This window comes from Nilaparvata lugens, chromosome 2, assembly GCF_014356525.2.
Source record: "Nilaparvata lugens isolate BPH chromosome 2, ASM1435652v1, whole genome shotgun sequence".
NCBI lineage: Eukaryota > Metazoa > Arthropoda > Insecta > Hemiptera > Delphacidae > Nilaparvata > Nilaparvata lugens.
In genome coordinates, this window is record NC_052505.1 from 81750213 (window position 1) to 81771384 (window position 21172).

The 21172-nt window shown below is 37.7% G+C and overlaps 2 protein-coding genes across 2 annotated transcripts in view; one reads left to right on the forward strand and one right to left on the reverse strand.

The window, feature by feature from the left end:
- The first annotated feature begins 470 nt into the window (after nucleotides 1-470).
- LOC111064454 (RYamide receptor-like) overlaps nucleotides 471-21172 on the forward strand; it is a 390152-nt gene continuing 369450 nt past the window's right edge. Inside the window, exon 1 of the mRNA XM_039420218.1 lies at nucleotides 471-672. The gene's annotated coding sequence lies outside the window, so the exon portion shown is untranslated. The remainder of the gene's footprint in view (nucleotides 673-21172) is intronic.
- On the reverse strand, nucleotides 12973-13794 carry LOC111056221. The gene has a single exon (XM_039420215.1). The coding sequence runs from the start codon at nucleotides 13792-13794 to the stop codon at nucleotides 12973-12975; it is 822 nt and encodes a 273-aa protein (XP_039276149.1).

A 21172-nucleotide genomic window follows, 5' to 3' on the forward strand; every position in this document is an offset into this window, starting at 1 on the left:
AATGCAAATCTCCCAGATTTGGGTGATATTCAGGCTATGGTTAGAGGATGACCTAACAAGTGTCGTGCTATATATAATAAGAGACGTTTAGCTATACAGAGTGAGTTATTCACTGAAACATAAAATCTTCCCTCCTCTCTCAGATCAGAATAATCCCTCATCATTAAAAGCTTATCACCCAATAGGAGTGAATTTCGCCAATGTGATGACATATTAGTTTCTCTCGCTAAGTACTTATCATTCCTGAGAGATTGAGCTATTTTAATTTTTGACCATTTTGAAAAAATCCATGATGTTAATGAATCATAAATTGTATTTTAATCGCCAAGAAAATATAGGGATAGTCACTATCCCTATAATTACGTTGCCGCAAATACGCATGCGGCTACGTGACGCTGACGCATGCGTGGCTGAACGACAAACGCTGGAGACGAGATGCTGTTACTTGAGCGCTTCCAGTTTCACGCGATTTCACCCCGCAATCACACCTCAAACAAGTCCGCATTCCCGTACTCTGTCCCTTTCGTGATAGTCCATTCAAAAGACCATAAACTGCAATGGAATAAACTTGAAAAAGTGATAAATCACATTCGATTCTCATAAATGTACCGTTCTTTACAGTTGTGAACGTCTAGAAATGATAAGGAAGGAGTAAGCCGGAAATAAAACAAGGTAGAGATCTGGATATACAAGAGCATGTCACTGTCTCCAGTATCAAACGTTTCTTGATATAGGAATAATATTTCTAAGGAGAAGTTTCTTTGAAGGTAGACGGGTAGCCTAATTGTTCATGCTTTACAGATGAAGTGCATAAATTGTACTTGTTACAATTACTGAAAAATATTAATACTGATTCAGTGACTGTTTCAAATGAGCTCTTATTCATGAGTAAGTTTAAACAGAACAAAAGAACGAAGGTTCTATCGATAACGGCATAGGAAGAGGGCTCTTAGAATTCTGACAGTTTAATTTCAATAGAAACTTTTCCTTTGGTTGATTATCTATTAAGCAATCCAGCGGTTAATAAATATTCTTGAATAGGTATTAGTAGAAAGAAAATATAGTATTATGCTATTTTTTCATGGTATCAGGTAAACAGCATTAAGTAGTCTAATGTATTAGGTATTGATTAGTTAATGGCATTAGGTATTAGGGATAGGTACAACAGTATACAGCTGTCTCTAGAAGGATGCCTCGATTTCCGGAGGAGAATGGCATCATTGCAAAACTATCGTTCCAATTAACTGGTTAGACCAAGTTCAAAGCAGTGAAAAGCGAGTGAAAAGTTCAAATTAGATTGAAATGCATTGTGTTATGCGATCTGATTGCTGAACCTATTATTACAATGTTGTCATCTCATTGGGTGAGTTATTCAACCAGAGATAGCTGTGCTTATACACGAGCAGAATGGCCCGGAAAATTATATTTGCGCTTATAAAATTTCAGCGGCTTATTCCACTTATGCCTGGTTTAAGTTTGCTTTTTTTGGGAATACTAGCTAAGTCCCCTTTTACTGTTGAATTTCCAAAGTGGGAACATTCATTCTTATTTATTATTCGCACATCGGAATCAGCAATGTACCTAGAATACGTCATTATTATTATCTATTCTAGGTACCTTGGAAATTAGGAAAACATTGATACAATAATCTCCTTCTTCTACTTCTTCTTACAAACAAGGATTAGGCTATAGCCTGTTCCGACGCACATTCAGCTGCTGTTTACGATTTGTTATGTGTAATAATATATATTCAATTGATAATTATCCTATTCTATGGTAAATATGAAATGAATATTATTGCCATCTTTTGCGTGGTCTGCCAACCTCTTGCCTACTGGCTGGTAATTTAAAATTGTAAAGGAAACCTCTCAGCAGGCATTCTTTTGACATGCTTCTTCTTCCTTTTATGCCAATACTGCGCCACTCTCTCATTCAGACTGAATATATTTAACTCACTTTTAATATCCTCATTTCTGATATGATATTCTCTTCTATTACACCTCTTGATTCTGCGAAGAAATCTCATCTCGGCTGCCTGCACTCTACTCTCAAGTGGTTTTGTTGTCACCCACGATTCACTGCCGTGGAGAATGATTGGAGCTGCCATTACTCTATAAAATTTAAAATTTTCATACAATAATTCGAAAAGTATTCTCTCGTAACGTGATTTTCATGGCTTCTATTGATTGTATTGTCTTGAAGCATCAATTTGCCATTTTTCCTTCCACCTTTTTATGACTTCTATTAAAGATGAACAGAATCTTTACCTTGTTTATGATGCAAAAGATCTCAAAACGTTTCACTCTGCCCGATGGCAGACAGACACAAATCCAGACCTATGCTTGGTCTCCACTGATGAGAGGGGAATTCCAATTCCACACATGAGGAAAGTTCTGCCTGGTTTCCCTCGTACCCAGCACCGTCCAGTGATTGTAAATATTGGACTACAAATTCCAATTGTACACTCAGTACAGAAACCAAGATGGAATTTTAGGAAAGCACACTGGGATTCATACAGAAGAGAAATGGATACAAACATAAGGTTTATACCACCTAAAGCTGATAGCTATGCTAGGTTTGCAGGGCTCTTGATAGCAACAGCTAAGCGGAATATCCCCAGAGGTTTCAGAAAGCAATATATACCCTGTTGGAGCTCTGAAGCAGAAGATCTTTATCAGGAATACAGGGAAACAGGCAACACCCAGCTAGGAAACCTACTCCTACAATCTATCAATAAACAGCGGAAAGAAAGATGGGCAGAAACCACAAAGAACCTTAACTTCACCCACTCAAGCCAGAAAAGTTGGTCTTTGCTGAGAAGGTTGGGTACTGCAGCACATACTCCAACTCCAAAACCGACAATAACACCAGATCAGATGGCACATCACATAAAGAAAAGAGCTGATTATGTGAAAATGGACAAAAACGTTATAAAATCAGTCCAGAACAAGTTGAAGCAAACAAAGAGGGAACTTGAGGAAAACATCCTCTTTTCAGGACCATTCTCTGACAAGGAAGTTGAGGTTGCCATTAAAGGTCTAAAACTGAGGAAAGCTGCTGGAGCAGATGGTATATTTCCAGAATTCATTAAACATCTAGGACCAAAGGCACGAGCATGGCTCAAAAACTTCCTGAATGACATTCTGAGGTCAGGGGTTGTTCCAAATGAATTTAAGATGTCCCATACTCTGGCCATACTCAAAGCAGGAAAGGCTCCTGAGAGCCCAGAGAACTACCGCCCTATAGCATTGCTGAGCATCTGTTATAAATTGCTGGAAAGGCTGATATTTAACAGAATTCTACCCACAATAAATGAACAACTCCCAGTTGACCAGGCAGGTTTCAGGCCAAATAGAAATTGCTGTGAGCAGGTGTTGGCACTTACCTCCTACATAGAGTCAGGATTTCAAAAAGGACTAAAAACATCAGCAGCCTTTGTTGATTTAAGTGCAGCCTACGACACTGTGTGGATAGATGGGTTACTTCTGAAATTTACAAAAATGATTCCATGCTTAAAGCTGACAAATCTGTTGGAGGAAATGCTGAAAAACCGGTATTTCAAGGTAACTCTGGGAACACAATGCAGCAAGTCAAAAAGGGTGAGAAATGGGCTCCCTCAGGGGTCGGTATTGGCTCCGCTTCTGTTTAATGTCTATATCAGTGACTTGCCAGATACTTTAGCCAAAAAATTCTGTTATGCCGATGACATGGCTCTGGCTGTTCAAAATAAACATCTTGAAAAAGGAGAAGAAATTTTAACAGATGACTTGGAGGTACTGAACCAGTACTACAGGAAGTGGAGACTGTGCCCTAACCCAAACAAAACTGAAACTTGCTCATTCCATTTGAGTAATAGATTGGCCCATAAAGAGTTGAATGTCAGGTTCTGTGGAGAGAGAGTCAAGCACTCCAAACATGTAAAATATTTGGGCATAACGCTTGACAGATCTCTGACATACAACAAGCATCTGGAATTGACTGCTCAGAAATTGAAAACACGTAACAATATCATACGGAAGCTAGCAGGAACTGGATGGGGATCAGATGCAGACACCCTACACACGGCAACAAAATCTCTTGTATACTCAGTGGCAGAATATTGTGCACCAGTTTGGGGACGGAGTAGCCATGTTGGCAAAATTGATGTCAAACTGAATGAAGCCATGAGAATTGTAACAGGCACTCTGAGAGCAACCCCACTGCCATGGCTGCATGTACTGTCAAATATTGCTCCTCCTGATATTCGACGACAACAAGCTACGTACCAAGAATGGGATAAGCTAAATCATCCTCATGCCCCAAGAGTGCTTCCTATTCACAGGATAATTGATGAGCAGCCTGTGAACCGCTTAAAATCAAGGAAGCCAATCTGGAATGATTCAACTGCCCAAGGGAGAGCTTTTGACTACAAAGAAGCCTGGAGATCAAAATGGATAAGTAGCAACACCAATCGCTTCAACATTGATTCTCCTCACCAACAACTCCCTGGTATGAAGCTTCCCCGAAAAACATGGTGCCTGCTGAATCGTGTTAGGACTGGATGTGCAAAAACAAGATCCACAATGCACAGATGGGGCAGTGCTGATAGTCCTGGTTGTGATTGTGGGGCTGCAGAGCAGACCCTAAGGCATATTGTCGAGGAGTGCCCGAAGAGAAAGTTTGCTGGGGGATGGGAAGATTTTGTGCAGGCAAGCCCAAATGCTATTGCTTGGCTGGATGGACTGGACCTTGAGCTGTAGTCGCAGGACAGCACGCTTACCAAGTGTTTTCCTTTTTATTTTTTATTGTATTTATTTCTATTGTTGTGACTTCGTTTTTTGACTTTGTGTGCCATTGCCATACGATAAATAATAAATAAATGACTTCTATTGATGAAGTCTCTAATTATAAATTATTTGCTACTTCATTTGCCTAGTATTTCACACCAGCTCTTGAAGCCAATACCTAAATATTGCAAAATTTATCATTGATAAAATGAAAAGCATTCACGTCATCGCATAGGCCACGAAAAATGTGGGCACAGTTGAATGGGCACCATGAAAGTTTCAACCGGAATGGAAATGATGGGGTGGATTGAATTAATCGCTTCCTTTATTTCAAGACTTCTGGTAGCCATGGTTATGGAGTTATGGCGGATTTAGGAATGCGAAATCTCTCCAGCTTGTTCATAAACGTTCCAAAAGGTTAGATTTTTGATAAATAATATTCATAATAATAGTATTAATGATTAAGCCAGATATTTCTAAGCTCACCGAATGGTATCTATCAGGTGTGATGATGAGGCCACTCGAAACTTTATCTTCATCATAATGTTTCATGTGGAATAGCCAAAATTATCTTGAATTATTGTACACGGAGCAATAATTATTGGAAGGATAAATACAATTACACCGAATAGCTACGGGAAAGTTATTATCACGTTGAAGCACACAAAAAGCTACGAAAAAGCTGTTTACGAGATTTTTGTTGACCGCGGTTTTGAGGGAGAAATCAATGATTGCCTCGATACACATTTTGCAATTTAGAAGCTCCCAACATTTCCACTTCAGAGTTAATCAACAATAAATTGCAAAACAGATGCATTGGTCACTACTACATGTCACACTAACCAACACTCTGCCCAGCTGTAGTGAGGTCCACGTTATAGTGGCAGTGGAGAAAGATAGCAGAACAGCGTTGCCGATTTTCTGCCTTCTATAGAGGGTAGCTGATACCGGCATATCCGATGTAATATTAACTGTTCATTGTAATTTGAAATAATCAATTATAATCCATTTGTCAGAAAATATATTTTCAATGATTTAATGATGTATCATAATCAATCTCATGATGTATCAATCTCATAATTGAGATTGGATTGTTGAAAATCGAACTGGCAACGTTGCAGAGCTAGAAAAGGATAGCGCTATGTGCTTCGTGGAATGATAGACCAGGATAGCAACACCATGTAAATAAAATACTGCCATTATAACGTGGGCAACACTGTAGCCTGATTGTCCGCGATTTTTCTCCGAGAATTAATTAAAAATGAGTTTCACCTCAGCCCTTTAGCTACGCAGTGGTAGCGTGCTTCACCTGATTACAGACAATAATGAATTGCATTGCATCGCTACAAACAATCTGGAAGCAATTCGAATGATTTGCCACGCACTGTCATTCCAATGTGTTCCAATATTATTTTACTGATGCTACGGCAAAAATGACAGTTTTAGGCTGTTAAAGAACAGTGTTAAAAACCACTTACCCTAGTAAACTTTTATGTATTTTTGGGAGAAAATATCACATTTTCATATTATTATTATTATTATTTCATCCACTGACCACCTGTAAAAGGGGTATAAGGATATGTCAATTTGTCATTAATCAAACAGTAGCATGTTATCTATCTTCTCAAACCTCCATCTTGAGGTTTGTAAAAATCTTTGTATTCCTCCACTGAGTAGGCACATATTTTTTTCAATAAAAATCTGAAAGCTTTACCTGACTTTTCTTTTATGTGAGATGGCAATAAGTTGTACATCCGGATACCTGAACTCCTTACCCCTCATACATAATACTATGGCATGCATCATCTCTCAAATTATTTGCTACTTCATTTGCCTAGTATTTCACACCAGCTCTTGAAGCCAATACCTAAATATTGCAAAATTTATCATTGATAAAATCAAATGCATTCACGTCATCGCATAGGCCACGAAAAATGTGAGCACATTTGAATGGGCACCATCAAAGTTTCAACCGGAATCGAAATGATGGGGTGGATTGAATTAATCACATCCTTTATTTAAAGACTTTTGGTACCCATGGTTATGGAGTTATGGTGGATTTAGGAATGCGAAGTCTCTCCAGCTTGTTCATAAACGTTCCAAAAGGTTCGATTTTTGATAAATAATATTCATAATAATAGTATTAATGATTAAGCCTAATATTTCTAAGCTTACCGAATGGTATCTATCAGGTGTGATAATGAGGCCACTCGAAAATTCATCTTCATCATAATGTTTCATGTGGAAAAGCCAAAATTATCTTGAATTATTGTACACGGAGCAATAATTATTGGAAGGATAAATACAATTACACCGAATAGCTACGGGAAAGTTATTATCACGTTGAAGCACACAAGAAGCTACGAAAAAGCTGTTTACGAGATTTTTGTTGACCGCGGTTTTGAGGGAGAAATCAATGATTGCCTCGATACACATTTTGCAATTTAGAAGCTCCCAACATTTCCACTTCAGAGTTAATCAACAATAAATTGCAAAACAGATGCATTGGTCACTACTACATGTCACACTAACCAACACTCTGCCCAGCTGTAGTGAGGTTCACGTTATAGTGGCAGTGGAGAAAGATAGCAGAGCAGCGTTGCCGATTTTCTGCCCTCTATAGAGGGTAGCTGATACCGGCATATCCGATGTAATATTAACTGTTCATTGTAGTTTGAAATAATCGATTATAATCCATTTGTCAGGGAAATATATTTTCAATGATTCAATAATGAATGTTCATAATTGAGATTAGATTGTTGAAAAACGAACTGGCAACGTTGCAGAGCTAGAAAATGATGGCGCTATATGCTTCGTGGAATGATAGACCAGGGTAGCAACACCATGTAAATAAAATACTGCCATTATAAGATGAACAACACTGTAGCCTGATTGTCCGCGATTTTTCTCCGAGAATTAATTAAAAATGAGTTTGACCTACGCCCTTTAGCTACGCATTGGTAGCGTGCTTCACCTGATTACAGACAATAATGAATCGCATTGCATCGCTGCAACCAATCTGGAAACAACTCTAATGATTTGCCACGCACTGTCATTTCAATAAGTTCCAATTTTACTGATGCTACGGCAAAAATGACAGTTTTTGTCTGTTGGAAACAGTGTTAAAAAACCACCTACCTCAGTAAACTTTTATGTATTTTTGGGAGAAAATATCACATTTTAATATGGTTTCCTTTCCCCGTACACTAGTGTTTAGAGTAGATTGTTATCTGTTGTACGATCGAACACTGCCTAAAAATCACTGCCAGCTTTTGGTGCCGTTTCAATGAACAACTGAATCGAACTACAGTAACTATTAACTATAATATAGTTAACTAAATTACTATTAACAATAATAGTTACTGTAAATGGAGCTAGACTTCTCACTGCTGGAATACAAGTTGTTCTTTGCCAGTAGTGCCATATTGAAATTAATAAAATCTATTTTATTCATTTAAAAACTCTCTCATGGCAAATAAGTGAATTTAAATTTGATTTTGAAGCCACTAAATTGATCACCAGAGTGATCGTAAAATTACTCCAATGCTTGAATATAATAGGCTATTTGTAGCATTAATTGTTCGCAGAGTGAATTACCTTTTTCACACTTAACGATTTCTTGCCGACACGACACAACATGACAGTGAAGAAGTTTCTCCAACTGGTTTGGGTTATCGACAATCAGCCAATCAGAGAGCTTTCTGCTCTGTAATGTATTGTCGCGTATCGGCAAGGAATCGGTAAGTGCGAAAACGCTCAAAAGCGTTATCATTTTTGGGTTGAAAGGAAATCATGCTTTATGTTATTAATATCATGTAAATAATTATAATTAACGTATCTTGGTACTAATTAGAGTATCAACACTGGTATACATCAGGGAATGGAGAGAGCTATACCATAGAGAAATTATAGCGTTATGCATAAATAGTAAGGTTATACATAATGGCTCTCAGGCCTAGTATACAATTCCAAGCTTTTAAAACTCGTTCCAAGACAAACAAAATGAAACTATAAAAATTCTTGATCAGACTGGCTGTAACTTACAGATCAGAAGTATGGACACTCACCAGATAGGCCTACGCCAAAGCTCTTAATAAGAAAAAATTTTTTTTCGCAAAAATCTACGAGTCAATGGATTGGGGGAATATATTTGGATGAGTTGATTTTATTGGGGATGGCAAATTAAACTGTAATGACAGGATCCTACAAGCGTTGAAATATTACGCTTCATCAAATCCAGGAAAATAGCCTGTCTTGGACAGATGATACTCATCATGAATGACAGAAAGTTGTAGAAACAGACTGATTTTGAAGCACAGAATAAACGATTATAAACGATTTATGTATAGCTATTCTCTACTTGAAGGTTGCATGCTGGTTACAGAAAAAAAGAGAAAAGAGAGATTACTGACAGCAATAAAAGTGAAAATAAAACAAAAAGCTGGTGTGATAGTTGGATAGAAACATAATTATTCTCGGGAAAACCAAGTTTCATCCAGGATTGTATAGCGTTTTGAGAAGAATAAATAATTATTCATGTTATTGGAGCTTTATCATTGTTCATATGAGTACTGTACTCCCAAAATGTACCTATTTGAATCGTATATTATAGTAAACCAGCGGAAATGCTATCCCCCCTCGAGCCCAATGACACCCAGCTCGGATCTAGTGTGGCGCTTTTCCAAGTGTCGTTTCAATAATATGTTAATGGTGTAGAAATAAGTATTATAACCTTGGCATCTATATAATTATATAAAAGCGAAATGGCACTCACTCACTGACTGACTGACTCACTCACACACTCACTCGCAGAACTAAAAATCTACCGGACCAAAAACGTTCAAATTTGGTAGGTATGTTCAGTTGGCCCTTTAGAGGCGCACTAAGAAATCTTTTGGCGATATTTTAACTCTAAGGGTGGTTTTTAAGGGTTTAAAGTTCTTTTAGCATGTATATTCTTCTTATTCCAATATCTTAAAATCATAATTGAACATAATGTCCATACCATATGTTAATATAGAATTATAATCCTAGAGAGAGTACCTCTTCGAAACAGTTGTTCTGGTAACTAAATTAAAAATTTTGTCAGGTTGGCATTAAGTTGAGTTGACTTTGTTAGGTAGGCACCAAGTTGTAGATTGGAATGCATTTATCCAGGACCTCCTAAATACCAATAATTTATCCAATTAGCCAAAATTAGCGTTTTCTCAGCTTTTCTGCGTTTCCTCACCTTTTTCAATAATTGATGGAAATATATTAAAAAAAAATTCAGTACACAGGTTTAGCTGAGGTGGAAGAATTTTGTTCGCCAAAGATACGCCGATATAGTAACAGGTGTTTTTCGAGATCAAATTATACGTACTGTTGACTGTCAGTAGACCGGGTTGTAAGGCCGATCTGCAAAGTAGTGGACTGTGTGAAAGTGTATAGATGAGATCTATATCTGATCTAGGCACTGACAGCTTTTCATTATTTGCTATGAGCGGAGTTACAAACCTTGAATGTGTAGATCCGAAAAAATACCTCTGGTTTACTGTGCGTCTGAGCACAAGTAAAATGCACAAAAGTAGTGCAATAATGATGACTAATAATTAAAGAATAATAGATAATAAGTTTCTTATTATCCGTATGTAATGCTGATATTTGAATGTAACTATTGGAATGCTTAAAATTAATGTAGTTGAAATGAAAATAAAAAGAATTAGTAATGCACTCAAGTAGTTTATTGTACCTAGACTTTTTGCTAGTACGTTTAAGAATACTGATACAATGTTTCAAAACGATGTTACCTCTGTGAGCGCAAAAGATTGAGTAAAATACAAAGATAAGTTGGGATATCAATGTTAATGTTGAAATACACAAAAGAGTATATTGATGCTGAAACTAATAATAGAACAATAATGACAATGAGTAATGATTGAATTGAACGTACAAAATTTAGCAATGTTTAAAAATGAATAATCTTAACCTGACTAATAAAAACAGTCGAGAGACAAAAATCCTAGATAAAAGTCCTGCAAAATTCTTAGTAATCTTAAAGGTAAGAAAAAACAGAAATTATATGAATATGAACAATTACCTAATTTCACAACAAATGAAAACTAGGAATTCAGTTTAGGTAGAATCCAATCGTACCTGAAGCTTTCAAGCTGTTGACTATGTAACACTGAAAGAGGACAAATATAGCAACTTGGCTATAATGTAAGCAGAAGGAGCAGAAAGTCTGTCCAGAACTGAAGGTTCGATTAATAATTAAAAATAGAAAAGGTTGAAAAATACCAAATACAATATTGAAAGGAGACAAAGCTCAGCATATTGTATTACATAAGCGGGCTGGGAAATGACAGCTTAACGCATGTCAAGTTACATGGGGAATATTACTATATGTAGAACACATAAGTAATAATAATAATAGAAGATAAAAAATTGAATGATTGATCGTATTTAAATAGTTATTATTTAGGAATAAAAGTTAATCAGGAACAAAATTGATGGGATGAAGACTACCAGTAAACACAGTGCCTCTGAGAGGGTAAGTACAAAAATGTGAATAATAGAATAAGACTTCCCTGAATAATTAATGATGTGTTGCCAAAGTGATAGGCCTACGGTGACTCAAAATCCGAGGATGGAACTTGACTCCTGTCAAGTACATTGTAGTTGCAGACAGCTGCTGGGCTAATAGAAGTTGAACGATGAAGATATCTTGATTATATCCTGATAAACGATGACCGATGCGGAAGAGAACTTGATTTGAGTACGTTGAGATATTGAAAGTTGAGATTGTTCCAATATTAAAATTGATAATGAATATAACGACGAATGGGCACTTCACAAATTGAATGAGTTTCACTGGTTGAATGTTAATTGGAAAAAAGGTTCCACCATGAATTACGTAGAATAAATGTTTGAGGTTATGTCCTAAAGTTGATGTAATTGCAGTGAATAAATATTTAAAAAGGAGATAAAATGTTCTTGACGAATGAAATCACTGGCATCAGTAAGAATTGAGATTGACAAAGTTCGACTAAATAACTGATGAGTAGCTAAGACTGAGTAGCTAAAAATGAGTAGCGGTTGACAATGAAAGGCAAACTGCACTTGCGCAAATTTCCTGAGTTGAAATATTGAATAAGGTAAGCTGCACTTGCACAAGACTTCCCAAGTTGAAAAATGTATCTCCTATGAGCATACAAGATGAATGAATGTAACCGCTAAAAAGTGTGTACTGATGCTCAGTAAAATTGAAGTGATAAATAATAAATCAAAAGTTCATATTGAGGATTGTTGAAAGTTCATGTGGAATTCATGTTGAAATTACTTACAGTTCATAATAATAATGTGATGAATAATTGAAAAACGTTGTACGCAGAAAGCATGGCGTGAATTGCAAAAAAGGACGCTTAGTAGAAAAGTCCCGAAAGGTAAGTTAAATTCATAGAAAATATGGTTGAAAAACGTTCACTGATGAAAAATGCGTTGAATGGTTCTTGAATAAGCACACAAACTAGGACATAATGAATGATGAAAATGGATAAAGTTTTCCAAAGATGGACGCGTTAAATTGAGATGTTACATCGTATGACTGTACAAAAGAAGTGACCCTTCTTGCTTGCTGGTTGAAGAAACAGGAACTGCCCAAAAAGCGGAAACATGACGTCCACGGCAGTCATGAGCACAAACTCTACGAATGAAGTGAACATATAAAATCGATATTAAGCGAACTGAAGGTGTTGAGGTTGAAGTGACTGTTGAAGTATACCAAAGGAGGTTCAAAAACAATGAAAATACAATTCAAAATACTTATAGACGAATATTAAACTAGAAAACATTGAAAGAAGCAGACGACAACTAGCGCTACTATCGATCAAGCGATCAATGAAACTGTGACGTCAGAGATCGCATGACACATGAGAAAGTTGTCGGCGGACTGTAGCAGCGGTAGATTCAAATGCTACAAAAACAAGATGGACGACCAAAAGACTGGCTAAAACATGAGACGAAATCTAACATAAAGCTCCCCCCTCGATGCAGGAACAAGTCTTGTCAACCAAGACGTAGCGAGTGCAAAAAAATGATGAGTACGAAAAAATACATATATGTTAGATGAGTCGAATAGAAATACACGAGCAATACGAATAATAGGTGGATAACATGATGAATAAATGCTAATACAAAAAGGACAAGTAGTGAAAGACTACCAAAATTAATCATCTTCAAGTGCTGGAAGCGGAGCGAGACTAGAGATTGCTCTCTTGAACCTACCATGTGCAGTCTGCACTGTAACAACACGAACTTTTCCATCGGCACCTGGATGGGTTTCAATGATGCGAGCTAACTTCCATGTGGAAGGAGCAGAATTGAGATCTTTCAGAAGAACCATGGTGTCAACTGTGAGATTGTCCGATTCAGTAAGCCATTTGTGCTTGCGTTGAAGTGTGACTAAGTACTCCTTAGACCATCTGTCCCAAAGTTCTTGAGTGATTTTTTGAAGAAGTTTCCAACGACACCTGTTATCGACATGGGTGGTGGGCGGGCAATGGAAAGGCAACGCAGTCAATGGGCGACCAACTAAGAAGTGACCTGGCGAGAGATACTGAAGATCTTGAGGGTCCTCTGTAAGAGGTACGAGTGGACGAGAGTTAAGGATAGCTTCAATTTGAGCTGCGAATGTAGTCATATCTTCAAAATTAAGAATATGATTGAATGTGACGACTTTGAAAATTTTCTTGAAGTTCTTGACAGCATTCTCCCATAGACCTCCAAAAGATGGGGCGCGAGGTGGAATGAAGTGCCACTTGATATTGAGAACCGACGTGTAGTTATGAATATCTTGTTGAGTTTTAGATGACTCAAAAAACTGATGTAGATCTTGTAGTTCATTGTTTGCACCTACAAACGTGGTTGCATTGTCCGAAAATATGGAGTGTGGAATACCACGACGTGATGAGAAGCGAATGAGTGCCGCAATAAAGGCTTTCGTTGTCAACTCTGAGACGACTTCTACGTGTACTGCTTTCGTGACCATGCAGACGAAGATAGCTAAATAAGCTTTTGAATATGTGCGTGATTTCTTGGAACCAACAAGTAATGAAAACGGTCCAGCATAATCTATGCCAGAGTTATAGAATGGAAAATCAGACTGTATTCTGACAGGAGGAAGTTGTCCCATGATTTGTTCCGAACGAAATTTGGCGAAGCGAAAACATAAATGGCAGGATTTCAAAACTGATTTGACTGTACGACGAGTAGATAGTATCCAATAACGCTGACGTAATGAAGTCATGGTGCTCTGAACTCCATCATGAGAAAGACGTCGATGATATGACATGATGAGCGCACGAGTGAAACGATGCTTAGAAGGCAAGATGATTTGATGTTTGTAGTCGTACGGCAAGTCCGATTGACTCAATCTGCCGCCAACTCTCAATAATGAGTCATTGTCAATGAATGGCGATAGCGCTTTCAAGGAACTAGACGGAAGCAATTCTCTGCCTTGATGGAGAAGACGAATCTCTTCTGAGAATGCTTCTGCTTGAACCGTGCGGATGATCGCAATTTCTGCTTCTTGAATTTCTTCTACTGTGAGTAGACCACATCTGCGCTGATCAGGATGATGACGTCGAGTGATGTTATGGATGAAACGACGAACGTATGCTGTTGAACGGGTGATGCGATGATAATCAGACAATTTATGAATGATATTGTTCAACACTGAAGTTGTGACTCTAGTGGCATGTGATGATATAGGACGGATGATTGCAACATTACAGGAGATGTCATTCCATGTAGCTTCTTGCTTGGACAACCAAGACGGGCCGTTCCACCAAAGTGAACTGTTGATGAGTGTTGTTGGAGTGCAGCCTCTCGAAATTAGGTCAGCAGGATTATGTTTCGTAGTGACATGTTTCCATGTAAAATCTGCTGTAAGATTCTGAATCGTAGAGACGCGAACCGAAACAAAGATATCTGCTCTGTTTGGCAAGGCCTTGAGCCAATCGCACACAACCTTGGAATCAGTCCACAAGATTACCCTGGAAAATTTGAGCTTGGAAGCACGAATTGTTTTCACAACTAATTTCGATGACAAATATGCTGCTTGGAGTTCCAAACGAGGAATTGTGAGCAATGGTTTTATGGACGCTACCTTGGACTTTGACGTAAGCAATCTAACTTGAACCCCGTCCGATGATGAGCTGCGAACATAAAGACAAGCACCAAATGCTGTTGCGCTGGCATCAGAAAATGCATGCAGTTCCAAATCGACCTCTGAAGAGGGTGGCAAAACACAACGTGGAATAGAAACATTCGCAATGTTTGGTAAATCATGAAGTATGGATAACCATTCTGTGAGAAGCTCAGATGGTAGCTTTTGGTCCCAATCAAGTTTATGGAGCCAAAGCTTTTGAAATAACAATTTGGGACGAATGACAATGGGTGAGATGAGTCCAAGCGGATCAAATATGCTAGAAATGCATGACAATAATTGACGTTTAGTGAAAGATGTTTGATGAACAACTTTTGAAATGTTGGATGAAATAGTGAGTTGATCAGCCGTAGAATTCCAAATGAGACCAAGTGCCTTAACAACACTGTCGTTTGAATCAGATAATGGTCGTGATGTAGCTGTCTCGATGAGATGAGCTGGGATCGTTGAAAGTAATTCTGACGAATTAGACAACCACTTCCTGAGTTCAAAATTTCCTTTATTAAGTGTAGTAAGCAATTGATGAGCCAACTCTATGGCTGATGAGAGTGAAGATGAACCACTGATAAGATCATCCACGTAAAAATCTTCCTTAATGGCTTGATGAACTGCTGATTGCAGTGAACATTCAACATCTGCTAAGTGATTGAGTGTGCGTGTAGCAAGGTATGGAGCTGAGGATGTGCCGTAAGTGACAGTATTCAAGTGATACTCTTGAATAGGTTGATTCTGATCAGATCTCCAAAAGATGCGTTGAAAATTTCTGTCATTTGGATGAACAAGAATCTGGCGGTACATTTTCGCTATATCAGCAATGAATGCGATACGATGCATACGAAATCTGAGCACTGTGTCAAACAACTCAGGCTGCACTGTTGGACCAATGTGAAGAACATCATTGAGTGATAATCCTGAAGTGGACTTCGCTGAAGCATCAAACACAACTCGAAGTTTGGTAGTCGTGGAATCTGGCTTGAAAACTGGATGATGAGGAATGTGATAATATGGATCATATGGAGATGAAGGTGGTGCAAGAGACATGTGACCTAAATCAATATATTCATCCATGAATTGTATATATTGTTTCTTGAGTTCAGGATGAGTATCAAGACGTTTCTCCAGCGAGTGAAAGCGAGTCAATGCTTGTCTGAAGGATTGACCTAACGAATGAAATGAATCCTTTTTCGGCAAGGCTACAGAAAATCTGCCATCATCTTGACGTTGAACATTCTCAATGTAGTGCTGCTCAATTTGTGCGTGTTCTGCTGGCGTGCTGGATTCAGTATCAATTTCTTCAATTCGCCAAAATTTTTCCAATTGCTTAGAGATGTCTGCGTTGGACACATGTTCAATGCTAGAAACGAAATTGGAAATGTGTTGATGGGTGACAGATGATTTATAAGCAGGAATGGAGCCCCAGACTATCCAACCTAACTTGGTATTCTGAAGAATACAGCTTTCGGACAGGCGAATTTGACCAGGTAAATGAAGCATGGCGTAGACATCAACGTTTAAGAGTATATCCACTCCTGAAATTCTGAAGAAGGTAGGATCGGCTAAAACAACATTGGGGGGAATATTGAAATCTGAAAAATTAAGTCCAGATGGTGGAACACTAGGAACAATTTTCTCTGTGACAATGCAATCAATGTGAGTTGACCAAGTTCGGTCAGGTGAGTGAATACTCAAAGATGACAAATTCAATAAGGTAGCATTACTGCCAGACACAGTGTGAACTGTGCTGCCAGTACAAATAGTGGGTAATTGAAGTTGAGTAGCTAATTGACGTGAAATAAAACAGCTGTCAGAGCCACTGTCGAGGAGTGCGCGGCAAATTACAGCTTGACCACTCTTGTCAAAGACAATCAGCTGGGCTGTAGGCATGATGCAAGTGCGTCTGCTATCAATGGATTTGATTTGTGGTGCGCTGTGGGCATAGCTGACTGTCTGATTGTGAGATTCAACCACATTTGTGGCAGGCTGCAAACTGGATTGAGATGAATCAAATTGACGACTTCCCTCAGAATTTGATGACTGAGGTCTAGAGGGAATTGAATTGACAACAACACTAGAAGTCGGCAACTGCTGGACAAGGCTAGTTGATATTTGCGGCGCAGGTGAAACCATGTGTGTCATTGGCACTGCTGAATTGGAGTTCATTGATGTTGGATGCACTGATGACATTTGCGATGGCTGGTTGTATTGATTATCATACCTTAATTGTTGTTGTGACTGATGAGGTATGTTATACTCACAGTACGGCATGCTCTGCGACAGATTTTTCACTGGATTGCGCGCATGGTTCGATGTTGTGACATAGTTGGACCTCTTAGGGACAGGACTTGACCCATGAAGTAGCGTGTGATGTCGTAAATTGCACGTCTTGCAGGAACCTTGACATTGGTGAGCTCGATCCCATGGCCGAATACAGTTGACACACAAGGATTTTTTCAACACAGCAGAGGTTCGCTCTGAAGTTGGAATTTTGAGAAGTTGATTACAATTGAAAATGTTGTGAGAGCCATTGCGACAAAAATAACACTCAGAAGTTGATGCTCTGTTGAAAACATTTGGTGAATTTGAAGTGTTGAAATTCATGATATTGGCTTTGGGCTGTGATGGTTGTCGACTGGTGCTAGGCTGGTTATTAGCCGGCGTATTGCGTTGCACTGATGTGTTGTTGAATGAGCTCGACATTGCTTGTGCGATTTTATGTTGCGACTCTAAAAAGTCCCAAAGGCAATCAATGGTAAGTTGAGATTTGGTAGAACAAAATCTCTCCCAATCTCTAATCGTAGCATTGTCAAATCGTGACACAGTGAGAAAAATAAAAATGAGATCTTTCACACTGATATTGAGCGCAAGGGCTTCAAGAGCAGAGATATTTGTCTTTTGATTGTCAATAAATAATCTCCACGATTGGGATGATCTACAGTCAAGTTTAGGAGGGTTGAGTATGGCTGAAATATGAGTTTCGGCAATCAATAATGAATTATCGTAACGTTGAGTCAAGAGTTCCCAGGCTAACTCAAAATCTCCAGAAGGAGAATTAGAAATTCTATTAAGTGCTTCTCCAGAAAGGACTTGACGCAGGTAATGAAATTTCAATGTATTATCAAGGTTACGGTTATTGATAACAAGACTTGTAAAGGTCGATTTGAAATTGAGCCAAGCGCTGAGACTACCGTCAAATTTTGGCAATGGAATGTCCGGTAGACGAGCGCTCACCATGTGAGGAGAATCAACGTGATTTGAGTGAGATGGGAGCTGACTTCACTTACTCTTTTAGTTTTCAATTCATATTCATATATGGCATTGGAGAGTACAGAATTGACAGTACCAAAATTCTGGCGAATTTGGTGACACAATTCAATGTCAACAGGCAAACCTTTGTTGGAAAAATTTTCAGTAGTACTATGAAAATTTTTCTTAAGCATTAACATCTCTTGTTTGAGATCTTCAGCAAAAAAATAGTCATTACGATTTTGAATTTCTTTGATAACACCATCTTGAATTAATCGAATCAATTGCTGATTGATAGTGTCAAGATTGTTAGGAATGGTGGGAGACGGACATTGTCTGACCTCACCTTGAGAAACTTCACCTTCAAGGTGACGAGCGAGTCGTTTGGATTCTCCATACTGAATTGTACAAAATATATAGACTTGAAAAAATTAATTAATATTTGAGTAATATAAGAATAGATATATGAATATAATGTTGAATGGACGTAATAAAACGATGTAACACAATAACTAGCGCAATAAGTACACAATGGTTGATTATAGAAATTGTCAATGAAACTAATCGGTTGATTGTTTGAAATAAATGAATGTCGTCAATGGTTTGTTGACTAATTGCGTAAAAATTAATGATAATTGCACAATGAAAATTGCTTGTCACGATAGCACCAAATGCGTGGTAAGTATTAATATTTGCATGAATTCAATGCATTTAAAAATATTAAGTAAATTGATGAATAGATAAGTCTCTTGAAATAGCAAGAATTGATTAGTAATCCTAAAAAATTTATGACGCTCACAGAGAAAAGATATTACAAAAGGTATGTCGGTAAAATGAATTTACAGAGTTGATAAATGGTTCGGTCTTACAAATTGAATAGCCAGCGACTGATTCGGTCCCCAGATGAGTTGCCTTTAGACTTGGCAAGATGCGAGGTGCAGCAGTGTTCTGAATGCTTCTGTGCTTGGAATCGGCTCTCGCTCAGGTCTGGGTCCACGAACAGTTTACAGGTTGGCTGGTTCACTGCGCCGATACAACGTAGTGTACCTTTCTGGCCACAGTGCTGGTTCACCCTTCGATAACTGAAATATATACGAGTATTATCAGAATGATGTAAGACTAATGTATGCTAGAATGCAGTTGATAAACATGGACGATGACTGCTCTACCTGTATTGGGTATATTCAACTAACTACAGAGGACTTAAAAAGAATTAAGGTACCCAAAGAGAAACTTGAAAATTAGCAATCCAATAAAATAGTTACGAATCACCACAGGATGCCAGACGATCCGTGCCCGTACGAGGACCAAGAAATAATTCGGCCCGGAGTAACCAAGAAATAATGTTGACTGTCAGTAGACCGGGTTGTAAGGCCGATCTGCAAAGTAGTGGACTGTGTGAAAGTGTATAGATGAGATCTATATCTGATCTAGGCACTGACAGCTTTTCATTATTTGCTATGAGCGGATTTACAAACCTTGAATGTGTAGATCCGAAAAAATACCTCTGGTTTACTGTGCGTCTGAGCACAAGTAAAATGCACAAAAGTAGTGCAATAATGATGACTAATAATTAAAGAATAATAGATAATAAGTTTCTTATTATCCGTATGTAATGCTGATATTTGAATGTAACTATTGGAATGCTTAAAATTAATGTAGTTGTAATGAAAATAAAAAGAATTAGTAATGCACTCAAGTAGTTTATTGTACCTAGACTTTTTGCTAGTACGTTTAAGAATACTGATACAATGTTTCAAAACGATGTTACCTCTGTGAGCGCAAAAGATTGAGTAAAATACAAAGATAAGTTGGGATATCAATGTTAATGTTGAAATACACAAAAGAGTATATTGATGCTGAAACTAATAATAGAACAATAATGACAATGAGTACAAAATTTAGCAATGTTTAAAAATGAATACTCTTAACCTGACTAATAAAAACAGTCGAGAGACAAAAATCCTAGATAAAAGTCCTGCAAAATTCTTAGTAATCTTAAAGGTAAGAAAAAACAGAAATTATATGAATATGAACAATTACCTAATTTCACAACAAATGAAAACTAGGAATTCAGTTTAGGTAGAATCCAATCGTACCTGAAGCTTTCAAGCTGTTGACTATGTAACACTGAAAGAGGACAAATATAGCAACTTGGCTATAATGTAAGCAGAAGGAGCAGAAAGTCTGTCCAGAACTGAAGGTTCGATTAATAATTAAAAATAGAAAAGGTTGAAAAATACCAAATACAATATTGAAAGGAGACAAAGCTCAGCATATTGTATTACATAAGCGGGCTGGGAAATGACAGCTTAACGCATGTCAAGTTACATGGGGAATATTACTATATGTAGAACACATAAGTAATAATAATAATAGAAGATAAAAAATTGAATGATTGATCGTATTTAAATAGTTATTATTTAGGAATAAAAGTTAATCAGGAACAAAATTGATGGGATGAAGACTACCAGTAAACACAGTGCCTCTGAGAGGGTAAGTACAAAAATGTGAATAATAGAATAAGACTTCCCTGAATAATTAATGATGTGTTGCCAAAGTGATAGGCCTACGGTGACTCAAAATCCGAGGATGGAACTTGACTCCTGTCAAGTACATTGTAGTTGCAGACAGCTGCTGGGCTAATAGAAGTTGAACGATGAAGATATCTTGATTATATCCTGATAAACGATGACCGATGCGGAAGAGAACTTGATTTGAGTACGTTGAGATATTGAAAGTTGAGATTGTTCCAATATTAAAATTGATAATGAATATAACGACGAATGAGCACTTCACAAATTGAATGAGTTTCACTGGTTGAATGTTAATTGGAAAAAAGGTTCCACCATGAGTTACGTAGAATAAATGTTTGAGGTTATGTCCTAAAGTTGATGTAATTGCAGTGAATAAATATTTAAAAAGGAGATAAAATGTTCTTGACGAATGAAATCAC

Excerpts from the sequence above, each read along its gene's own strand:
- LOC111056221 (XM_039420215.1), bottom strand. The coding sequence starts at position 13,794 with ATGGTCACGAAAGCAGTACACGTAGAAGTCGTCTCAGAGTTGACAACG.